This window comes from Panulirus ornatus, chromosome 39 (assembly GCF_036320965.1).
Source record: "Panulirus ornatus isolate Po-2019 chromosome 39, ASM3632096v1, whole genome shotgun sequence".
Lineage (NCBI taxonomy): Eukaryota > Metazoa > Arthropoda > Malacostraca > Decapoda > Palinuridae > Panulirus > Panulirus ornatus.
Window position 1 is genome coordinate 12,912,275 of NC_092262.1, and position 24,593 is coordinate 12,936,867.

The following is a 24,593-nucleotide window of genomic DNA, read 5'->3' on the forward strand; positions in this document are numbered from 1 at the left end:
GCCAGATAGACATAAATCAAAACATTAACTTGGGCCCACAACAATTTGTTTTCCTCATTATCAGGTGAGATGGTCGTGCTTTCTTACACTGGGTCAGGTGGGCCCTTTCTTGTAAGGCTTTGACAGTGGTTAGGTCTGTCAAAGTGGAGAACCTTACTCGGGCTAACAACGCCATCTATGGAGAGCACAAGAAATCTTCCCTACTGTATTATTACAATAATGATGATAATGGCAATGTGCACAAGGTATCTTCCCTGCTGTATTAATACAATAATGATGATAATGGTTCTTCCCTGCTGTATTAATACAATAATGATGATAATGGTAATGTGCACAAGGTATCTTCCCTGCTGTATTAATACAATAGTGATGATAATGATAATGTGCACAAGGTATCTTCCCTGCTGTATTAATACAATAATGATGATAATGGTAATGTGCACAAGGTATCTTTCCTACTGTATTATTTTACTGGTACTGTATTTGTTAATGCAACAATCACCTGTATCAGGATTACCACCACTTGCTATCACTGTTATCATTATTTAACTTTATTATCATCATTAATACCACCACTAACTGTGTTACTTAATGTGCTATAAAGTGTATTACACAATAGCATCGTCTCTTGCAAACTCAGTCAATTGTATAATGTGGAAATTCATATCAAACTGAATCATTAAATCATTTCTATTCTGAACCAAGTCTTTAATATTCTTCAAAATATACTTTAATAAGTAGAATGGCGAGTGTATTATTGAAGCGCACTTGAGGAGTAGGATTTTATATGCTCTCAGCTTGTAGAAGTCCTCAGATTATAGTCTTATATATACTGAAATGAATAACTATGAGGGAAAGTGTTTTGCATTCTGTACTTTTGCGCCCGACAGCGGGGTAGAAGCACCAGTGTGCTTTGGCCTTTTTATACACCGTGTTAATAGGCTTGACAGCATCATTTGCCTCGAAATTCACTTGGGATTTTTCTTGGTCATGGCTAGAAGTGTGAACGAATCATATACCCGGGTATGAAGTGGGTCAGAATGAAGAATGAGGCAGACATTACTGTATTTAGGGATTTGTGCTGAAGGCAATCAAGTATAATACTCGAATAAAACCCGTAAGTGATCTCCCTGTTGATCTGTAGTTAAACATACAAACTCACTATTTAATGATTTACATAAAACTCGATCTAAATACCTTACTCATCCTAGATCTATTCAAATGGACTATGAGTGACTCATCTTTTAGCAACATGAACATAAAACCATGAATGAGGTACAACTACACTACCATGAAGTTTAGGCAAAAATCTCAACACTAAGGGAATCAAAATTACCTACAATAGTTTGGTTCATTACTTTTATATATTTTGTGACATGTTGATAAATACAACTGGGAAAGGATTTTGATAATTATCAATAACCCAGATATAAAATTTGTGCTTGAAAGTGAGTAATGACCAATTGACCATCCTTAATCAACACAGGAACAAGTATTGTTAATATCTAAATTCAAAAATAGGATTAGCAAATGAATTCTACTAACTATTACTCAGAGCAGCACTTGTGACTGAGGTATAATAAAATATTTGATCATTAAATTCCTGTTAATGACGAGTGTTGGTGTGTGTGTGTGTGGCAACACTGCTGATGCTCACTTGTTTGTTGTGTTGACGGCAGGACGAAAATGGAGGAGGATTCTCAAAATCAAGGTACAGCTTTAATGCACATTTCCCTACCCTAGGACAGCGAGGGTCGCGGAAAATCATGCAAATCGGCCATGACTCGTGTAGGATGCGGTAGGCCGGAGGAGTCTGGCCTAAGGTTGCGCATGAACGGAGTTTTCGAGGCTGCAGACCTCGCTAGCCTTGAACATTACCTATAAACATTTTTTTTTATTAATGGGTGAATTCTCATAGTTAAGCAACGAGTAAGGGTCGCATGACGTTTGACACGGGTCGGTCATGAGCTGACGCCACATAGAACAAGAGGCAGAATTGCAATCCAGAGAAATGGTGGCCATTATACTATCTGGTTCCCGTTTTTTCCTAGAATTTATTACGCGATGGTGACCCACAGGCTCGTGCCACGGGTCAGGCCACCTCTTTGGTCGGGTTTCGTGTGACTAAAGTAAAGTACGGAAGGTTTAGCCACACTGGGCAATGTCTTGGTTGCTGGCGAGGTGGAGTTTTTGGCCTGAAGTTGGGGTTTGAAGGTGGAGGTACAACTCCTGGCTTAGGGGGTTGTGATGGGTAAAGTTAGGGTTGTGTTTTTATATCTCCATCAATCTTATACTTTTCCTGAGCTTCTGACTCACTTATGTCGAGGGATATAATATTGGAATTTTGGTGATTCAGTTAGATCTCACGATAGAAATGCTTTTAGGATAGGGTTGCTTTGATTTTGGATTCACATTTTTCTGTGCGTAGTGGGATTTCTTCTTAATTCTATAATGAGGAAGAAGATCACAATGAATATGCCAATAAAGATCAGGGAAAATAAGGGATTAATTACTGGAAAAATTGTTGACACGTAAAAATTAGTAAAGCACCATTTAGTTATGCTGCCGTATTTTTAATGGAATTGGATAATGTTGATATCATTACCTTTCATAAGGTTGATTCAGAGGGGCTGAACATATGATTTGCAATTGATATTTTCACTTATAAAACTTAAGCTTATTGTGAAAAATGCCATAAAGATCTGGGAAAATGTAGAAGTACTGGGTAATGTACCCATACAATTTAGTACTGTTAGTTTTGGATATCATGTGATTCTGTTTTGCAACGAGAGTGAAGTGTTTCGCTAAGAATGTTGGAGCATAATTACAAAAAGAAATTGAAATCCAGTGGGACTTGTCAAAGTATAAATATCGTTTGTGCAAAACTTACCCAGGAGTGTAGATAAACCTAAATTTCGGTGTTTTGATCGTATATACAAATACAATTCTAGCGAGGTCCACAGGGACACTTTTGTCCATGGAATCAAGCCTTTACAGGGGTTATGAAAATTATAAGATGAGGATTAACTGAAAAAGTTGCTGAAACATATAGGTAACATCAAAATCTCATGAAATTTTCCGTAGTGGCCCAAATTGATTATGGTCTTTGGTGTTATTGTCATACTGTTATGGTTTGATTTCCCCAGTGTCTTGCTGAGCAACTACACTGAAACTTAGAGAATAGTGCATTTATTTTTAGGAATTAACATCCATAATAAGGGAAATTTAGGCTGCTAAGGAAAGATAAGTTAGGTTCTCATTGGGAAGTTAAGATCACTACACATTTTCCATGAGCTTTAGAGCCATCTCCACTATCACATTAATTTTTATTTTCTAAATAGAATTTGATGCTCCACGTCATGTCCTGTCCCAATACATCATCTCTGCTAAGCTTAAGAAGCATTATGATACCAGTATTGTCCAGTTCTAAATATGAATAGAGTGGGGGAGCTAATTCTGTACTTTGAAAAACAGGGCAGGTGAAAACCTAATGTTTCCCTTAGCCACTGAAATTTACCATACTTTTGATTTTACATGAAAAATGTGATTGTGGTCTCATGTTTACATCGAGTGCTTGAGTATGCTTTTAATCGGATACATCCAGCAAACATCAACCTACGAACATTCATTGCCATATTTGCAGGGTGCAAGAAATGATATTAAAATTTGTATAATGTGAAATAAGGTGAGGTTTTCAGGGGTTTTGTTGATATCTGGAAGTACATTACCAGTTTATATGTTGATATACCCGACATACTCCATGATTTTGTGGTCCTCCACACTACATTTTTATCACTGCAGAATAAAGATAAATACAGGGTGTTCCAGATCATATGTCACCACTGTTATTCTGTTCTCTAACTAAAGATAAAGTACAGAACTTTCCAGATCATACGTCACCACTGTTATTCTATTCTCTAACTACCACAGTGCAAAGTATCATTCGTGTACAAAGCTTTTTCTAGAGTGGAACTAAACTGGAACTTTATGGAAAAATCCAATAGCAATTTATGAATATCACAAATATGGTTTAGAGCAGGCAAAAAATCTGTCACATGCACATGTCGTTTGTCTTGATATAAAATCCTTTTTTTCTCCAGATATATGATAATTACTGAATCCATTTCTTTGCAGATATATGTCGAGTGTGCAGGTGTGAAGGCACCAGTGACCGACCACTCTTCCATCCATGCATCTGTACTGGTAGCATTAAGTTTATACATCAAGACTGTCTTGTACAATGGCTTCGCTACTCGCGCAAAGAGTACTGTGAACTCTGTAAACATCGCTTTCACTTCACACCGAGTATGTATGGTACAATTAAGTCATGTTTAAGAGATTAAGCTATGATGTAGTGAGGGTCCAACATAAAAAATTAGCATCTTATAGGAATTATTATGGCCATCTATGTGTTTGCCCTTCGAACACTTATTCAATCCATATCTTGTGAACCAGAGGGAAGGGGCTGGAATGATATTGAACACAGATGTTACTCACTATCAGATACTGCTTCATGACTCGCCCATTGGGATGTATCTCATGCATAAAGTCACACCATAACTAATGAACCAGAAAAAGAATATGGATACTACTTTGTAAAAGTATGACTCTCTCAAGGGTCATACATTTAAAGTCAAAGTCATGGGTGGGGTCATTATGTTTGCTTTATGTGCTACTTTGGTAAATTCTAGGATTGTCAGTTATTCATAAGCTTAATTCTTTTTATTAGCATAGTCAGGTCCTATCAGATTTATTGAGTTTGTTTCCCAGTACCTCCTTTTTATATATTATACATAGGGTGTCGTGATGTTGCATTTCCTTAAGTAAGGTCCAGGTATTATGTATGTCATTTGAACTTTGCAGTCATCATGATTACGTATATTTTGCCGAAGCTTTTAAATACTTTAAAAGTTAGGACAGGGTACACATTTAGGACACCCATTGCTGTTGTGTATACTGTATGTCTACCAGTTTCCCTGATTATTTTTCTTCAGTATACTTATTAATGCATGTCTCATCCAGATCTGGAGTGAAATTTTTTTGTCAGGTTCATATCCTAAAACTCAGGCACTTTTGGCTAATAATTTTAGGGGGTTTGCAGAGGTTAATCTAATAAAAAAGTTATATGTACATACAGTAAAAAAGTATCTAGCTACTTTTTTTGTTAAACATGACACCATAAACTAAAATTATTGAAAAATGCCCATTGGTCTGGCCTCACATGGGTAGCTCTGTTGTTTGCTGTAATAAATGTTGTTTTGACGTTATATTTTGATGGTAATAACTATAAAGTGGGGCAAACATGATCATTGGTAATTTGTCTCATTGATGTTTACCAAACCTGTCAAGACTATATGAGTCTTATTGAATTTTGAGATTCATTGGATTCATTAGGGAAGTTACTTTTTCATGAGCATCAGATAATGAAGCTTTGGGTGGCAGGAATGGGGTGTGTCTTATAGGCCATTGAAATGTTCAGGATACAGAGGCTGGTATTCATCCAATGCTTATTACTGTTTTCTAAAATTGGAAAATAAGTAGAATTAGTAAAACTGGACTTTGAATTTAGATTTCTTTTCAAGATGACTTCCATACCCACCAAAGAAAGTTCCTTTATGTGCTTAAAGAAAAGTTTTAAAACTATGACAAATGATATTGAAGTATCCTAGAATTATTAATGTTTAACTGTCATCCTTGTCTCTCCTCAGTATATTCTCCAGACATGCCGAAGAGACTACCTATAGCAGATATTCTCTCTGGTTTGGCCCGAAGTATGGGAACAGCTGTCCGATATTGGTTGCATTACACACTTGTGGCATTTGCCTGGTTGGGAGTAGTGCCACTCACAGCTTGCAGAATCTATCGGTGTCTCTTTACTGGCTCCGTGTCTTCTGTTCTCACATTACCACTTGACATGTTATCAACGTAAGTAACACCTCTACAGCACTGAAAACTGAAAACTCCATATAGCCTTCTCTGATGTCACCTGAATTAGCATTAAAATAGTTCAAGATAACCGCTAGATTTGCCTTTTGCCAGTGGCTTGTTAAGGGTAAGGTACTGAAGGCTAAGATGTATCACTGGAGTTCACTGGTTATGTAGACACTCTTGCTATGGCCACCCCCTTGAGGGAGTTTCTAGAAGGAATTGAGTGTCCGAGACTTGGATAGAAATATCCCATATATAATGGGTTAATGTAGGTCATGCTTTCAACAGCTTAATACTTTTGCATGTGAACAGGGCAAAATATTTTGCCCCTGATATTTATGGAATATCTGTGCATATAACAGGGATGGTCTGTCAAATAGATTTATAGAGATATGATCATTTCTGCTGATGAATATGACTTTTTTGTTTTTGTTTTACACAGAGATAATTTAGTGTCAGATATCTTCCATGGCTGCTTTGTGGTGACTTGCACTCTGAGTGCTTTCATCAGCTTAGTATGGTTACGAGAACAGATTCTTCATGGGGGAGGGCCTGATTGGCTTGATCAGGATGTACAACATGAGGTAAGTGTTACAAATTGTCTTGAAAATGTAATCACTTGAACAAGTAATATGACTTAGATCATGAAGTGAGACTTGAGATTTACTTGAAGATATGTAAAGAGCTTAGAAAGGAACATATGGTAAGAGTACTAAGCAATTTTGATTTCCCCTTAAAGATTCTGTTGTAACTTTGGGAAGCATTGCAGGTATAACGAGAAAAGGAAGCATTTAGTAAATATGATTAAGATACAACAGTAGTGATGAGAAGAATTGTTAAAGAATTTACCTTTTGTTAGGAAATGTAGTTTCTTTACCAGCTTCCAGGTGTATGTTTTCATTTGCAAGAACCGTATTTTTTCTTTCACATTTTAGCATGAGCCTCCTGGGAATTTTGGACTTTTAAATCAAGGAAATGGTCAGCTTCCAGTGCAGCCGGTGAATGAGAATGCAGTAGCTCCCATAGAAGGGGCTAATGATAATGCTGAAATAATTGAAAATGCAGCCCATCAAGAAGTAGCACCTCTACCAGCTAATCAAAACATTGCTGAAGGTTAGTGATCCTCTTTGAGCCATCCAGAATGGGAAAGGACATTCAGATGTCTTCTTTAAAAAAGAAAAAGAGGAGAGATGAAGGAAGACAAAGAAAGTAGAAGAATGGATAAAAATTTCTGAGGAAGGGGATTACTGCTAACTGGGTCTAAGCTTAGATGTTGGCCAAGTACATTTAATTGTTGTTACTGGATATTGTGTTGGAAAACCTTTTTTGTCACAGTGGTTCAACTAATGCTTCTTTATGATTATTATTTTTGTTACTTTCATGGATATGTTTATGCCAATACAGATGAACACTCCAGACAACTTTATTGCCCATGCTTATGGTGTTGAATCAGGTTGATAGCATGATAAACAGACCATAAACATTTAAAGAAGGAATAAAACTTTGTCTTTTAAGTAAAGGGATTATCACTGACCAGTTTTCATCAGTGTCATAGGCTGTCTAGTAATTAGAACTTAGACATGAAGCTACATTGGTTCTCAGTGAATGTAGGTTTGCGGCAGGGGTGTGTGATGTCTCCATGGTTGTTTAATTTGTTTATGGATGGGGTTGTTAGGGAGGTGAATGCAAGAGTTTTGGAAAGAGGGGCAAGTATGAAGTCTGTTGGGGATGAGAGAGCTTGGGAAGTGAGTCAGTTATTGTTCGCTGATGATACAGCGCTGGTGGCTGATTCATGTGAGAAACTGCAGAAGCTGGTGACTGAGTTTGGTAAAGTGTGTGAAAGAAGAAAGTTAAGAGTAAATGTGAATAAGAGCAAGGTTATTAGGTACAGTAGGGTTGAGGGTCAAGTCAATTGGGAGGTGAGTTTGAATGGAGAAAAACTGGAGGAAGTGAAGTGTTTTAGATATATGGGAGTGGATCTGGCAGCGGATGGAACCATGAAAGCGGAAGTGGATCATAGGGTAGGGGAGGGGGCGAAAATTCTGGGAGCCTTGAAGAATGTGTGGAAGTCGAGAACATTATCTTGGAAAGCAAAAATGGGTATGTTTGAAGGAATAGTGGTTCCAACAATGTATGGTTGCGAGGCGTGGGCTATGGATAGAGTTGTGCGCAGGAGGATGGATGTGCTGGAAATGAGATGTTTGAGGACAATGTGTGGTGTGAGGTGGTTTGATCGAGTAAGTAACGTAAGGGTAAGAGAGATGTGTGGAAATAAAAAGAGCGTAGTTGAGAGAGCAGAAGAGGGTGTTTTGAAATGGTTTGGGCACATGGAGAGAATGAGTGAGGAAAGATTGACCAAGAGGATATATGTGTCAGAGGTGGAGGGAACGAGGAGAAGAGGGAGACCAAATTGGAGGTGGAAAGATGGAGTGAAAAAGATTTTGTGTGATCGGGGCCTGAACATGCAGGAGGGTGAAAGGAGGGCAAGGAATAGAGTGAATTGGAGCGATGTGGTATACCGGGGTTGATGTGATGTCAGTGGATTGAATCGGGGCATGTGAAGCGTCTGGGGTAAACCATGGAAAGCTGTGTAGGTATGTATATTTTGCGTGTGTGGACGTATGTATATACATGTGTATGGGGGTGGGTTGGGCCATTTCTTTCGTCTGTTTCCTTGCGCTACCTCGCAAACGCGGGAGACAGCGACAAAGCAAAAAAAAAAAAAAATGTTTCCAAATTTTTTTTTTGTATTCAAATTCTATAGATGTATATTCTTGTATGTATAAACATGTCACATAACATTATATTTAATGTATTGCTTGTATTTGTTTTTATAGTGTTGAATCAAGCTGACTGTTTAGTTGATAGGTCGTAAACATTGAAAGGTTTGGCACCTACAATAATGTTAGGCAGGGTTGTTAGTTTTGTAAATGAAAGTTAAATTGTATAGTATGTATGTCTGTGGGACTCTAATAAATTCCCCTTAATGACATATCCCTATTTTTCAGGCAATGAAGGTGAACTTTTGCATGAAGGAGTACCAGGCAATAATAACTTAGACCCAGGGGCCGCAGCAGATGATCTCAACTGGAACCCTATAGAATGGGACCGAGCGGCAGAGGAGCTTACGTGGGAGCGACTGTTGGGTCTTGATGGCTCACTTGTATTTCTTGAACATGTGTTTTGGGTTGTATCCTTAAACACAATGTTTATTCTTGTGTTTGGTAAGGAGTAATGAAATTTTCATATGTATTCTTACACATCATGCTTCTTTTGGTTGTTATATATTGTACTTGATTGCCATTTCCTGCATTAGTGAGGTAGTGCCTGGAAACAGACACAGAAAGACCCACCCACTCATGTACACTCATATACATACATGCCCATTCACGTACATATTCATATACACATATACATGTATCATGGAAAAAATGACACACTATACATGACTTGACACTTGTAGTTGTAATATTTATGAAGATGTGAACTTATTTTAAGGAATACATATGAACGTAATGTACAGTGTTTTTCCTCAAACCATGACTATGTAGGTACAGTGTTGTACTTACTTCCTGGGTGTATAGATAAGTTTTTGATATCATTTTGATAATCTGTTTATGTTTAACTTGATTTTGAGATGTAATTAGAATTATGAAATTAGAATTATAAAACCTGTGAGGCAAGTGGATGCTCATTCGAGACTCATTGACCACACAGTAACTGATTTAAGCCTAAGATGTCATGGTGCAGAGGTAAGGTGTGGCCTGGCTGCCTTTAACCCTGATTTCTTTATACTTGCTGATGTTGCTTGGGGTGTTGATATGTGTTGCAGCTTTTTCACTTACATTTCTTGGCCAGATGGATATTATAGTTTTAGTTCTTGGTTTTCTACAGCATAAATAATACTAGTATGCTGTCTCAACATTGTAGGGATTTCCTAGTGCTGGTAAGTGTAACCACTCTTATTTGTGTTCATAAAGTGGAATTTTCCTCTTACTTTGGGCTGATCCTAGATCCTTTGATTTTGAAGTCAACAAATACATTTGTGAAAGTTGAAAATGAGCAGAGTAAAAGTATCTACAGTTTTAAATCAATAATCGGGTTTTCCATTCACTACCAGGGCTGTCTGCCAAAGCTAGTCATATAAAGATAGTGGCTTTTACTGTAGCTCTCTAAAAGAACTTTTTGTTTTAAAAAGCAATACTGTCTTTGGCATTTGAAAAATACCTCTGTTTAGATAAAGTTAACCTTGTGTGACTTGACAACACTGCTGTCAGAAGAGGATGTTCCAGCCCTGGGTTAATTTTTCATTAATAAGGTAGTCTCTCTCTCTGATTTTCCACAGGTTTTCTTATAGTTCTTCCTCCTTTATGAGGGAATGCTTTAAGGGGATCAAAGACATATATATTTTGAAGGATGAAAATCCATTTCTCTTTTACAGAAGGAGCCCAATGAGCATATTTTTATTACCCCTTCTTTGCCTTCCTCTCATTTTTTATTGAAAAATCATATCTTGATTCTTAGCAGATACAGGCCCGAGGCACAGTCACCAGTGGTCTTGCAATTAATAGGTGTGAAAGTTTATTAGGCTCTACCTTGCTTATGTGCTATGACATTGTAGGCCTTAATGACTTGCAGTTTGGTTTTATTCTGTAATGGCTGAAGGAGTGAATCCTCATGGATATACCTTTTTTTGGGTAAGGGAGTGGAGTAATATGACATTTCACACTCAAACCATTTTTCTACTCAATGCACAAAACCATTTCTCTACTCAATGCAGAGGCATTGAGTAGAGCAATGGTTTTCTGTCTGTGGAGACCAGCATTTTGTTATTAATGCTGCACAGTTCTCAAACTAAAATTATATATTTTCCTCTCCAGCATTTTGTCCTTATCACATTGGACACTTCACCATAGTGGGATTCAAACTCAAAACATGGGTATCAGCATCACACTTTGAAGGCCTATTGACCGCACTGTGTGGTTACTGTGTTGTCGGCTTGTGTCTGGTATTACTACATACACTAGCAGCAATAATCAGGCTGAACAGGTGAGACTTAATTGTAATTTTTGGTGCCAATAGTACCTATGGAAATATTGTGTGTTGATGAGCAAAGCTGGTTTGTGCAGCTACAAAAACTAGCTTCTTTTTTAATGTTTAACCATTTTACATAATGAGGTAGTGCCAGGAACAGATGAAGAACAGCCTTATTTTTGCATATTCTCTTTCTTACTGTCATGATTAATGCATTAAAACTTGAGCCCCCATTCACACACATCTGATCACTTCATTTGACCTGGTTCATCCAGTCGACAGATTGTCGTCCCTTATATATAACATTGCTTCAGTGTGCTTTTTCCCTTGCATGTGTCACCCTCCATTATGTTCAGACCCTGATCATCCAGGGCATCTTTTGCTCTCCTCCTCCTTGTTTACACCATCTCAGTCATGTATATCCTCATAGTCATTCTCTCCGCACCCATTCTTTCCTTGTGTCCAGGCGACATCAGTACACCCAGTTCAGCTCTCTGAAAAATTACTACCACATCTTTCTTTTACACTGATATTCCTTAATCGATCAACCCTTTCCTCACCATATTGTGTATTACATTTGGAACACTCCTACCCTTTTCTCTGCTCATGCATTTAGGACACATGACTCATATCTTTACATCAAGGTTGGGACTACTGTACCTTTAAATAAACCCAAATTTGTACTCACACGCATCAGAGGCAACACACGCATCAGAGGTTGCCTTGGTTAAGGTTGTATCATTGTCAGTTAATAAGAAAGAGTACAGTCTCATCATAGAACTTTTGACTTCAAAGGAGTCCATCTTTTTCCTGCTACTGTGTGTGACTCAGCCTTGCAGCTTGATGAACCCTGTGATGGGGGTTGTCTTAATATTGATAATGATAAAAGATAATACACTACTTTATGACATACACACAGATAGCCAGTGTGATTTGTTAATTACAAATTTTACATTTGACAGGCCAAAACGAATGTTGGGTTTATGTTATGTTGTGGTGAAGGTGGCACTCCTAAGTGTGGTGGAGATAGGTGTGTTTCCCCTCATAGGTGGCTGGTGGCTGGACATCTGCTCCCTTTCATTGTTTGATGCCACACTTAAGGTAGGCCTCAGACAATCATCAGTATTAAATTCAGTGTACAGCTGTCATCAAGATCAATTTGATTATGATGTGGGTTCCATTCATATTTTTATTCCATGCATGTGTTGTTCCACACCAGTTTTGTCAGAACTCTGACTCAACAGTCAGTTCACGTATCATAGCGAAATTTACTTGTTATATATCCAATGACTATGAAAGCACTCTGGGATTTTTATTGTATTTCATTGTCTGCATAAGAGGGAAACATTGTTTTTGCATTGTTATGTTTTCATAACATTATTCAAACCAGATGTAGTGCACATGCATTTGATCTAATTTGTAAGAGTATTTGATGTTAGCTATAAGGCAGTGGTGCTAAAGGGTAGTGAAGGTTTATTTGTTTCACTTGTTAATGGTCATGTCAGATGCCAGTGGTGCCAAGGATGTAGTGAGGAAGTGGGTAATGGCATATCCCACTATAGTGAACATGATGGTTAGTGTTTGTGTGGAGGGAGACATTGCATTGTCTTGTGAATGATCTTAGTTACATCACAGTCATATTGCAATATTAGGGAAAGTAAGAATTCTGTGGTAATATGGATGATTATGACATAATTATGTAACTCACAGCAATTTAAAATGGGGACTAAATCCCGGTTAGGATTACTGATGCAAATTCTAGGTATTATGAAAAGTTCCTACCTCCAGATAAGGCTGTATGATAAAAGAAGACCAGGAAATCAGATATAGATGAATTGCATGTGGATTAATGGGCATGAGAAAAAAAATTCGTATATCTTTTAAGACAAAGTAGGGTACTTGCCAAAACGGTGACCTGATAGCAAATACACAATGATGGGCCAGGTTAATGGAACACATACTGAAAAAGCAAATAAACAAACACACTAATGTTGTTAGGGAAACAAAGGACTTAGATAAGTAACATAATTTTGTAAATTTGTTGAAATATCTCTTGTCTAGTTTTATTCATACTCATAAAACAAATATTTCCACATTATGGTGAACTAGGAATAAGCATTCTTAATCAGGATTCTTCATTATCTGGTTGTACTGTATGGTGAGGGAATTTTACACTCCTTCAGGATAGCCATGGAGTATTTTGATCATTTTGGCCCTATACATTTGATTTTACTGCATTAAAATATCCAAGTAGCCTATCTTGGTGGACTTATGATACCAGTGAAGAATAAGTATCTATAATTATACTACTTTTTATGCTTTTGTCTGTATAATATTGTAATCAAGTCTTTGATGTTATTCCTGGAAGGATCGAGAGGTTAGCTTCAAGGCTGCACCTGGCACTTCCATGTTTATCCATTGGTTGGTAGGAATGGTGTACGTCTTTTACTTCGCCTCCTTCATCCTCCTCCTCCGGGAAGTCTTGCGTCCAGGTGTTTTGTGGTTCCTCCGCAATCTTAATGATCCAGACTTCAACCCAGTACAAGAGGTAAGCTGTATACATTTCTTCATAACTTAGTTGTGAAATACTAGTATTTCTATCTAAGTATAGCTCCTGTGTATGGAATGGACACTATGTAAAGGAGGCACATAAGGACAGGGATAAGGGAAGACTTTTTTGCCATGGCAACCCCCTCATTGGGAGTTCCTGTAGGTTACAGGCATTGGGGATATTGATGGATAGATAGGGTATCATCATCCCTTCTGTTTTGTCCATGCTTGACATGCAGTTGCTTAAACATATCCCATAATTTTCCAGTCGTGCAGAGGTTTGCATTCATGTAACTAATATATTGCAGGATAAATAGGTTTTGCTATACTTAGTTGACTAACTTCTGAATTCAACCAATAAGATTTTTTGTATGCCTTACTTTGCCAATAATAAATCTGTGTAATCACAATCAACCAATCAGGAGAAAGCATACACAGCAAGCAAGCATTTTTTCCCCTCCCCTTTAATGCCAAGTCATAAATAACTAATGCAGCACCATTTGACTCATATTTGATGTGTCCACAACTCACAATTTATGTTGCTCTATGTTTCTAAAAGATGTGCAGAGTATAAGTCTTGTTTAAGAATTTTAAAGATTTTTTCTTACATGATAGCTGTTCCCTACATGTCAAAGTAGCACTGGGAACAGATGATGAAACAGCTCCACATCAACTCTAAACCCTATAATTTCTTAATCAACTCTCCTCACTCTTTATGTTGTCTTCAAGAATTTCATTCCCAAAACATCCATTTTCTTTTATAAACCATGGAGTGGTGTGCGGAGCATAGCTGGGCGGTACTAATTTTGGCTTTCCATTTGTTTGTGATGCTGTCTTGTTAAAGTGGGAAAGGCTGTTAAGTATTAAGAAAATATCACAGCATTTAATCTTAATGTCCTTGTATCAATTATGAGTTGTCACTTTACTTTCCCTTCTCTGAATTACTCTTAGTTCCTTTTGATAAGTTACCTCTCTATTGCATTTAAAGATAATTAAGATTCTCCTGAACTTCCTTCAACATGCATTAGGTAATTATATACTAAGAATGATTGAAACACTCTTTCAGCATTCTTTTTCTTTGATATTTTACTTCAGATGATTCACCTCCCTATTGTTCGTCACACTCGCCGTTTCCTGGCCTCCATGGTTATCTTTGGTTCTACAGTGCTGCTCATGTTATGGTTACCTATCAAAATTATTCATGGACTCTGGCCCTCATTCCTGCCTTATCACATTACTCTTTCAAGGTAAGTCTTTAATCTTGCCCCTTCAGCATCACTTTGATATTGTTTCACCAAAAGTCATCATTGTGTGCTGAATTGAATGTATGGTTAAAGATGGTAAAAAATTTTGTAAGGCAAGTTGGACCAAAGAAAGATTGTTCATATAGATGACTCGGTGCAGAAGGCAAGCATTAATTTGTACCTCAGAAAGAAATGCAGGATTATGGAAAGATGTGTGAAGTGCAAGGGGAAGGATTGAAAGATGTAATTTAGGCGTTAGGTAGATTGGATGCATTTGTCAAGATTGTATTAGGCATTACTTTAGAAAATACAGTGATTTATGAAAGATTGAAATTGGTGGGCACAGTAGATGTGCTTAAAGGCATCATCCATCTGCATTAGGAGTGTTAATCATCAAATTAGAAGCATGAAATAACTTCAGCAAACTGCCATACTATCACTTTTGCCATTAATACTACTCATTTTTCTCTTTGAAATATGGATGGATATTCACTCTGTTGTGTACAACTTTTGTCTGTTGTTGTTTGTTATTGTGTATATGTCCATTCAATTTTTTTTATTCTATTGTAGTGACACACCAGTCAGTGAGCTGTCCTTGGAGTTGTTACTACTTCAGGTGATCCTCCCAGCCTTGCTAGAGCAGGGCCACACTCGTGTTTGGCTCAAGCTGTTGGTGAGACATTGGTGTGCGGCTGTCTCACATGTCTTGGGCCTCAGATCGTATCTTTTGGGAGATGTAGCTCTAGATGCGCAGGTTGGCACTTCCAAATATGGTAGCATGTAGTATATGATAAAAGTATTATGTTTTGTTAAAGAGTATCAGGTAAACAGTTAATGAAAAATTTATCCTTTAGTTTACTGATGCATCTGAATGACTGTTGTAAAGAAAGCTTTGTATTTCAGGGTGGTGGAGTAGTTATAGGAGGTGAAGCTGGAGCAGGTGTTGGAGAAGTGGGTGTTGGGGCTGGTGCAGCACCTCAGGTAGAGTTGGAAGAACCAGCAGAAGGGATAGTAAATCCTGTGGTTGGTGGTGGTGCTGATGCCTTAGCAGGAGGCCTTGGGGCTGCTCATCAAGCATTACTACAGCGTGATGGTCCAACTGGTAGGTATTTTGATGGATCAGATGCTTGTTTCTTTTGAATTTTTGAAATTACCATGGCTATGCAAGGTGTAGAGTACACTGTGGTTTTGAGATGCTGAAGGAAGGCGAATCTTGTATCTTAAAAGTTCTGGATCATTGTTTAAGGTCACCGAGATTATTTTTTTTTTTTTTAACGATTCTGGAGGGAGAAAAAAATTATCTGTTCAGGTTAACTTAGTTGGAACTTCATAGCTTTTCCTTAGGCACAGAAGAGGATGAATTTATAAAAGATTTTTGATAGATGAGGTCTTCCACTGTTTTTACCTTAAATCAGAATAAGTCAGGAAAGAAATATTTTCCACTTTTAAAACTATTTTTTTTCATACTTGATTCCTGTTTCCCACGTGAGCGAGGCGTCACCAGGGACAGACGGAGATAGGCCACATCCTCTCCCATCCATTCTCTAGGTGTCATGTGTATCGCATTGAAATCACAGCTGCCTATCCACAACCAGATCCCTGGACAGTTAACATGCCCTGGTTCAGTCCATTGACATCACATCAACTCTAGAATACCACATCGTTCCAATTTACTGTAGGCTATGGAAGCTTTTCACCATCCTGCAGGTTCAGGCCCTGATCACTCAAAATCTTTTTCACTCCATCCTTCCATCTCCAGTTTGGTCTCCCCATTTTCCTTGTTCCCTCCACTTTTAACACATATCCTTTTTATCAAACTCTCCTCACTCATTGTCTTCATATGTCCAAACCATTTCAGCACACCCTCTTCAGCTCTCTCAACTACACTCTTTATTACCACACATGCTTCTTACCCTTTAATTACTTACTCGACCAGACCACCTCACAGTGCATATTGTCCTCAGACATTTCATTTTCATCATATCACCATCTTTGTTCAGCCTTTTCTATAACCTGTACCTTGCATTCATGTAATATTGTTGGGACTACTAGTCCTTCAAACATACCAATTTTTGCCCTCAGATAATGTTCTCACATTCCACATACTTCAGTGCTCTCAGAACCTTTGCCCCCTTATCCCTGGGGTAGGGGTGAAAGAATTCATAGGTGACTAAAGAGGGTGGGAGTAGGGAGCTGGAAACCCCCCTTCTTGTATTTCAATTTCTAAAAGAACGAAAGTAAGGTATTAGTGGGTAAAGTGCCTGAGAACAGGAAACTAATAGTTATTATGTAGGTATTTATGAAACAGAAGAATTGTGTTCTGAATTACTGTCTTTGGCCTTTCTACTCTGCAAAGAAAAATGATTGAAAGTATCTTCATGGATAAGCTTACAGATTTTAAGGTGCAAGTAATGCTGGTTTTTTTTTTTGGAAATAAGTTTAGATATTTATAAGTTGAAAAGAATTTAAGTCACTTTGGCCTCAACAAGCAATAGATCTGGAATTTTAAGTGAATAGTTACAGCTTATCACAATTGAAAATGTACCCATTGTTTTGTTTAAAGCTGATTTCCCTTCCATCAGGATTCCAGGCTTATGTCCGGCCAAGATGGTTTGGTATACGAATCTTGGGCTTGGTCATCATGATGTGCATAAGTCTCACGGCAGCTTCAGTAATGTGCTTGACTTTGCCAGTACTTGTGGGCCGACAGTGCATGTATCTGGCACTGGGGGACACAAAGGTAATTGGATTTGTATTTTACTTGTTAGTATCTCTAAAGACAATGATTATCATTTATGGTTCATGTTTAGGGTGTTTTTTATGTAATCTGCTGTATATTGAAATGTAACAGATATTCAAGGTCATCACATAAGTGAAATATTGTTCCTTCATACAGCATTAGTTATGTGAATATCCATAGATCATTTTGGTTATTCAGGAGTAACATTTGTAATTATCTTTGTGCTGTGGTACAGTTTACTGCAGGTTGTTAACGATGAAACATTATGAGCATAGTGTTTGTTAGATTCTGGTATGATGAGTAAGGTAATGACTGCTAATGGTAAGGTATATTAACAACAGGAATATTGTTAGATTTTTAAAAGCACTGTATTGCTCAGTGTATTATTCAGGTATTTTATAAACAAGGTTATCAGTAAAACTTGGAAGTTTACTTAAGCCATTGTAAATATTCTGTATTACTAATTCACTCCATTGTGAGAATGAAATGTATATCCCTTGTATCCGTTATGTTTCCAGTGAGAGGCATTGGCCTTTGTGCATCCTTTGCTAACCACCTTAGTTAGGGTGATTGCAGTTCCTCACTCATTTTGGGTTTGCATGTGGCCAATGGATGACATCATTGACCCAGTCATTTCCAGTTGCTCAGAGCTCTCACAATTCTTTGGAATTACGTTGTCAAAACATGTTTCAGGCTGCTGCTGGTAGCATTTCATGGATCTGTATCCCCCTTATTTTTATTCTTTTTACAACAAAGTCTTTCACAGGAGCATGATTTTATTGTTTTGAAAAAATTATCAATGAATCACGGGGATTGTTTCAAGAAAAGATGTATCATTTGAAATAAAACAATAATATTCTGAAAGAATTTTTAGCATAGGTAAATTAATGATAAAACATTTGTTGTGGCAATTCTTTTGACACTGCACTTTTTAACGTGTTGTGCTGAAACGTCAGCACATAATAATCAGTGAAAACAGTGTACAAAATATACTTTTGAAGTGATTGCTTTTGCTGTTATATTAATATCTTTTAAAAAAGTTAGAAAAAACCTTGGGTTTCACTTCGTTGGAGAGGAATCTTCAGTGAGGGGTTAAGTTTCTCCATTGTGCATCCCCACAGTGTTTCTCATGGCTATAGGGTATGTGCTAAATAATCATGAATTCCAGATTTTCAAGGTATTTTCTTTTCATGCTTGTTGCACCTGTTGCTTAGAAGGGTATAATATTTTACAGAGCCTTCCATTCCTAGTTAAAGAATTACTTTTAAGCATAAATTGGAGACCATACCTTTTAGGATTTTGATTTTCCAAATGCAAATGATGAATTACCTCTTGTTTGTATTCGAGAGAGTACAGCCTCAGCAGTTTCATTCATCCCTAGTACCTTGATTCCTTTACCATGTCAGTATAGACCATGAACGATATTTGGATACTTTTATCTCAGCCACTGTGCCCGCTTGGAAAGAAAGCCTTCAGCAGTATTTTGTTTGTGAGTCTTAGCACCTTGAAGAGTGTCATCAGTGGATAGTCTCTCTGGCAGTGAAAGGGTCGATGATATCAGCCCAATGTCAGTTGTTGATTGGTCAAGAGTGGGCATGAAACGAGCAAGCAGCAGCGATCATTCTAGGGTGGTTTGCAAAGGATAAGTGAAGGCAGTTGCCTCCTCACTGGAAACGTGACCCATACATTCCTAGCAAACATATCCCATGCTCAAGGGACATCTCCTTCGAGAGAAAAGGGCTCTCAGTTTGTAAAACCTATGTATTTAGTTGTAGATGCAGACCTTTTTGTAGTGATATCCACAACGAAATGGATATGACATCCTATAAGTGGCAGCAGAATAGTAAATTTTTTAAGAATGGCATAGTACAGTTGATTTTTTGAAGAACAGTTGAAAATTTGATAATGCCAGTGTTTAGGAATGTTAGTAATTATAATAGTTACATAAAAACTCAACTTTTACCATATTTTCTTTCGATAAGGAGTGTGTTTCTTCATACACAGGTTCATCAGTTTGTGTTACTTCATACACAGGTTCATGAGTTATATACTGGTGCTTGTGGACTGTACCTGTGCCTGTTAGGCATCAGAGGTATCACCCTTCTGGCCTCCTGGATCATGCTAGGGTGGACTCAAGTCATTGAGCGACTTCGACAGTGGGGCATTATGGTATGTTTTAATATAGTCATAAATATTTATTGAGTGATTGTTGACAGTGAAGGAGCCTTCTGCTTTTACTGGTGTAATTTATATGCTTGTGTGCAGTTTTTATGGAAAGAAAACATTGGACTAAGCAAAAAGTGACTGAAAATTGCATTCATCAGTTAGAAAATAGGGATGTGTTATGGTGATATAAACATGTAATGAATGGGTAAAGAAAGAAATTGTTTGAAAGTTTACTTTTGGAGGGTTGGGGGAGTTTTTATTACTTTTGTAGAGTTTGATGCTGGTAGATATACTAACTTTAAGCATAAAATAACTGCAACCATGAATGAGATTGAACCCCATTATTAGGGTCAGCAGACACAAATACAGCATTTATAGGTTGGCTTGTGATCACGTAAGATATGATACTGAACTGGATATTTGAGTGATGTGTTGGATGGGGTGGTGAGGAAGGTCCTGTGGATAGGGGCTGGTCTTTGTTGTGCTTGGGGTAGGGCAGCATGGGAGTTGAATCATTTGCTCTCTACAGATGACAACTCTCATGGCATGCTTGAGAAAGGAATTCCAGAAGCTTAGGAAAGTGTGCAAAATGAGAAAGCAGAGTAAATGAGAACAAAAGTAAGTTAATCATAGTGTTGCAGATGGATGAGACAGAGGAAGGTTTGAATGAAACTTAAATTGGGAGAACCTAGAGGAAGCAGTGTGCATTAGGCACGTGGCAGTGGATGGAACCATAGTGGGATGACCTAAGTCACAAAAGTGCGAGAGGGGTTTAAGGGCTTATGTACGTTTCGAAGTATGTGGTCAGTGAGTGTTAGGACAATGGTGGGTTTGTTTGAAAGCAAAGAAGTCCCAACAGTAAAGTAAATGGAGCAAGGAAAACTGAAAGCAAGAGTTAGGAATGTATTTGTCTTCAGTAGTTTTGATGTCCTTTTCCGGAGAGTGACAATCTAACAACACACCCTGGAATAATATCATGCATCATAGTCACCCATACATTGTAACTGCATCAACAATGGAGAAACCAAATTTACATACAAACTATTGTACTCAATTTCAGAGTAAAATAATTTCTCAAGTATCATTTTTATATCTTAGATGAAAATGAGGTTATTTCTTTCATTTACTCATCAATAGTGTTCTCTCTATGTATATGATGTGTAAATACCTAACTAATGCCTTTAAAAAATAAGTTTAATGTGTGTGAAATCATGCCTATTAAAGACCATAAAGTGTGTGATATGTGTTAAGGTGTTTTTAGAATGAAATTCACTTAGAGAAAACCCACAATCATCAGTCACTTACATAGACAATGCAGATCCATCCTGTCAGCCAGTACCAACCCTGATCCACCCTACGCACTCCCACAACAGTATAAAGAAAAGTAAACTGCATTTTTTGGTATTTTCTTCAAAAAGTGGGAAAAAAATTAAGGGAGATTATGATTTTTTTTTATTAGGCAATTAACTCTGTAGGTGAAATAGTTAATGTGCATATGGAAGTCTATCTGTTTGTATCTGACAACGACTCCCTTTGGGAACTCCCTTGAATGAGTGGCGACAAAAGCAAAAAACCAAAAAGTCTCCATAACATGTGAACTCCATTACCGCTTCTTACCCTTTAGTGCCTCATCCTCAAGAGACCACTGGGCAAGGGCATCTATAGTGCAGAGTTTTCAGAGGACACAGAAATCAGTACAGCCAGATGGTTAAATGTTTAGTTTGTCTTTTATCTTGAAACTTAGTCCAGACCGCTGAAATGAGAAATTTCTTAGTAATGAAGAAATTAAGGTAGTTATTTGCTTTACCTTGTCTCATGTATGGAATCCAGGGAAGTCATTGATAAAGTTTTCAAGGATCTGCAGAGTTTATCATGGGTGCATAATTATCATTTCACTGTTTGTAACCATTAATCTTTTATTAAACTAATTTATGCATATCATATGCTCTTTTCTGTTTTACTTTGAGAATTGGCAGTTAAATGTGCATTGGATTATGAAAATGTAATGTTAATGAGCTCCTTCATTATTAGGGCACCAAAGCACTGATAGCACTTGTGGTAGTAGCAGTGATTGTGCCATTGATGGTGGGTGTATTGATGGAGCTGGTTATTGTGATTCCTCTCCGTGTACCTCTTCATCAGACTCCAATACTCTTTCTGTGGCAGGTGAGTATATATTTCCTTATGCAGTTAATATCATATGAACTTCACTTAAAAAAATTTGAATTGCAAGTGAAGTAAAACTTTCAGGCGTTGCACCACTTTACAGTGCTCCCTGGTATGTTCAGGTCCTTTGGAATATATATTTGATTTTAACCGCATTTCAGTAATGACATTTTTATATTTTTCTCATATAGGACTGGGCACTTGGGGTGTTGTACACCAAAATCATGTGTGCCTTGGTGATGATGGGACCAAACTGGTGGCTGAAAACCAACCTGGAACACATCTACTTGGGAGGTGTGCGTGGGCTGGATCTCAATCTACTTGTTGGCCAGACTGCACTGCCAGTCATTGCCTGTCTTGGGGCTTGTCTGACAGTACCTTATGTTACTGCTCACACTATTGCTCCTCTTGCTGTCCCTCCTAGTGCTTTGGTAAGTGGAGAAATTCTTACAATTTTGTCATTTCATGTGGATAAACAAACATATATGCTGTCCACAAGTTTCTGGCATCATGTGATCAAGTTTTATACATATTATTGTTGCTCAGCATGAAGCATAAACAGGCTGTCACTTGAGTGCTAGAAGTTATACATTACTGTCATAAACTGTAACACATTTATCATATTTTTCATTTGAGCATGGTAAGTGAAAGTCCTGACTTATGTAATAGGGGCAAACCTCAGGCTGGGATTTCTAAATGTGTATGGATGTAACAAAGATCTGAAGAAAGGAGAGATTGTTAGTATGTGTGAGAAAAGGAACCTGAATGGTCTGTCTGTGAGTGAAGCAAAGCTCAAGCTTGAAGGGAAAGAATGGGGATTTGCCAAGGGAGGGATAGTACTTGTGCTGCAGTCAAAAGTTATGGGAATGCATGAAAGAGTGTAAGGAAGTGAGTTTCAGACTGACGAGGGTAAAAATGATAGTGGATTGTGAGAGATGGGTGACTATTAGTGTTTTTACACCTGGCCATATGAAGAAAGATGATGAGTGACAAGTGTTTTGGGAGCAGCTGAGTGAGCGTGTTAGCAGTTTTGATGCATGATGTTGAGTATTAACGTTGCATAATTTAACTGCAAGTAGTATCAATGTTGCACTACAGTTTCGTATTCTGCAAAATTTTTGTGCCATCAAAGAAACCTAAGCAACTTAAGTGAACTCAATATATATTCTTAAGTGATAACAGACACAGACAGGGAGTGCTTAAATGCACTTAAACCTTCATGTTTGTTTAGCTACTGTGAACTATAGTACATGAAGCAAACATTATACACATACAGTGAACATAACTTGCTGAAATTCTGATGAAAGTGGTGTTTTTTGTGAATATGAATTGCAGTTGTTAGGCATCTCTAATTTGTATGAGGTACAGTGTTCTTGTCTACATCATGAACACATGAAAAATGAATTCTTTATGTACATACTCTATTTGTTTCTCAGATTCTGGTTGAGCGTCGTATCTACCCAGCTCTACTAGTAATTACACTGTTATCTAGCCTTATCATCATGCAAGTTGTACAGTTTACGCGCCTGTATGAACACATAAAAAATGATAAGTATCTGGTGGGTCGTCGCCTAGTAAATTACGACCATACCAGCAGCCATCCTCCACCACAGCTACAGGATAGTGAAGTTCTTCCATTTGTCAGGTGAAGGTAGCATGTAAGGTATGTATTTGATAAATGTACCTAGAAAAATATTCTATATATTGTGTAATAAAGGTGCCTGACATGCACATTATCTGATCCAGCTGTGTAATATTTACTTTGTAGATAGGACATATTCACATGGTCAGAGTGTTTTTTTTTTTTTTTCTCACATTGTCATGAAGACTTTACATAGCATTATGATACAAATCAGTTTGTGTCATGATACATGCGCCTCATACCCTCCAGTGTTCTTGTGTTGTTGGACGGCTCAAGGACCTCATAATTAATGTGGGCCCCAGAGACGTGTGGAGAACTTTTTGCTCTTGTTTACCATGAGAGGGATGAAATAGCTGAGATTAAAATGGATGAAAATCAAAAGTAATTTCACTTCGTGTGAAGCAAAGTAACTCTGGTGCATACTGCGGCTTAGGGAAAGATGCTGTGATTATTTGGAATAAAGGAGAATATTAGGCTTTTGATATATTTTTGCTTATGCAAAAATATAGGATTAAGAATACTCAAAAATGGTCGTATATGTAAAAAATTCTAAGTCGCTTGACAAAAATGAAAAACTGTGGTGATTGCAATTATCTTCAGGATTAAGTCATTGATTTTCAGCTTGTGTGTATCATTATAATTTGCTCAAGCTATGAATTTTTAGTATCAGTGACACATCCTGAAACTTGAACACCATCATAAGTTCATTAACTTCATTTCCATTCCCTCAGCTGTTTTTTCTTACACTTCATTTTTTGTGGTGTCTTCATAACATACCTGGGTTACCTCACCTGCTGTTGGGATGCTCATTTAACTTTCTTAATGGTTATAGATGCTGCCTGGTATCACTCATGATGATAAAGTCAGTGTTCCATAAATATGGCATTGCTGCTGCTTTGCTCCTATGTATGTGGAAAAGTTATGCTCTTATGAAAATAAGGGAAGGACACTTCCAGTGTAGATTATGGGTATATATCTGTGTTATCAGGGTTATCATTCCCTAGTTTCAAGCTAGTCATCAGAATTACTATAGACTATTACATCTTGGCAGAGTCATATTATGTATTCTTGACAAGTTTTTAGCGGTTGAATATGAGGGCGCTTATTTTTCCACGTTATCCTT

The 24,593-nt window shown here is 37.6% G+C and overlaps 1 protein-coding gene across 2 annotated transcripts; it reads left to right on the plus strand.

Annotated features, from left to right (window-relative positions):
- The first annotated feature begins 1,626 nt into the window (after positions 1 to 1,626).
- LOC139761167 (E3 ubiquitin-protein ligase MARCHF6) lies at positions 1,627 to 23,569 on the plus strand. Of its 2 annotated transcripts, none has more exons than XM_071685141.1 (17): positions 1,627 to 1,711; positions 4,135 to 4,305; positions 5,709 to 5,925; positions 6,371 to 6,512; positions 6,864 to 7,041; positions 8,937 to 9,152; positions 10,809 to 10,977; positions 11,925 to 12,063; positions 13,331 to 13,510; positions 14,608 to 14,759; positions 15,327 to 15,510; positions 15,660 to 15,858; positions 17,339 to 17,496; positions 19,501 to 19,665; positions 21,694 to 21,828; positions 22,020 to 22,259; positions 23,265 to 23,569. In XM_071685141.1, exons 1-17 carry the CDS (start codon positions 1,687 to 1,689, stop codon positions 23,475 to 23,477), a joined length of 2,883 nt encoding a protein of 960 aa, XP_071541242.1. In that variant the 5' UTR covers positions 1,627 to 1,686; the 3' UTR covers positions 23,478 to 23,569. The 2 variants fall into 2 exon arrangements, with proteins under 2 accessions (XP_071541242.1, XP_071541243.1); XM_071685142.1 differs by having other exon boundaries at positions 19,531 to 19,665.
- Positions 23,570 to 24,593: the final 1,024 nt, after the last annotated feature.

Coding starts and splice junctions, on each gene's coding strand:
- LOC139761167 (XM_071685141.1), top strand. CDS start 1,687: ATGGAGGAGGATTCTCAAAATCAAG. Junction 9,153..10,808: donor AATGTTTATTCTTGTGTTTG/GTAAGGAGTAAT, acceptor TTTCCTCTCCAG/CATTTTGTCCTTATCACATT. Junction 14,760..15,326: donor TATCACATTACTCTTTCAAG/GTAAGTCTTTAA, acceptor ATTCTATTGTAG/TGACACACCAGTCAGTGAGC.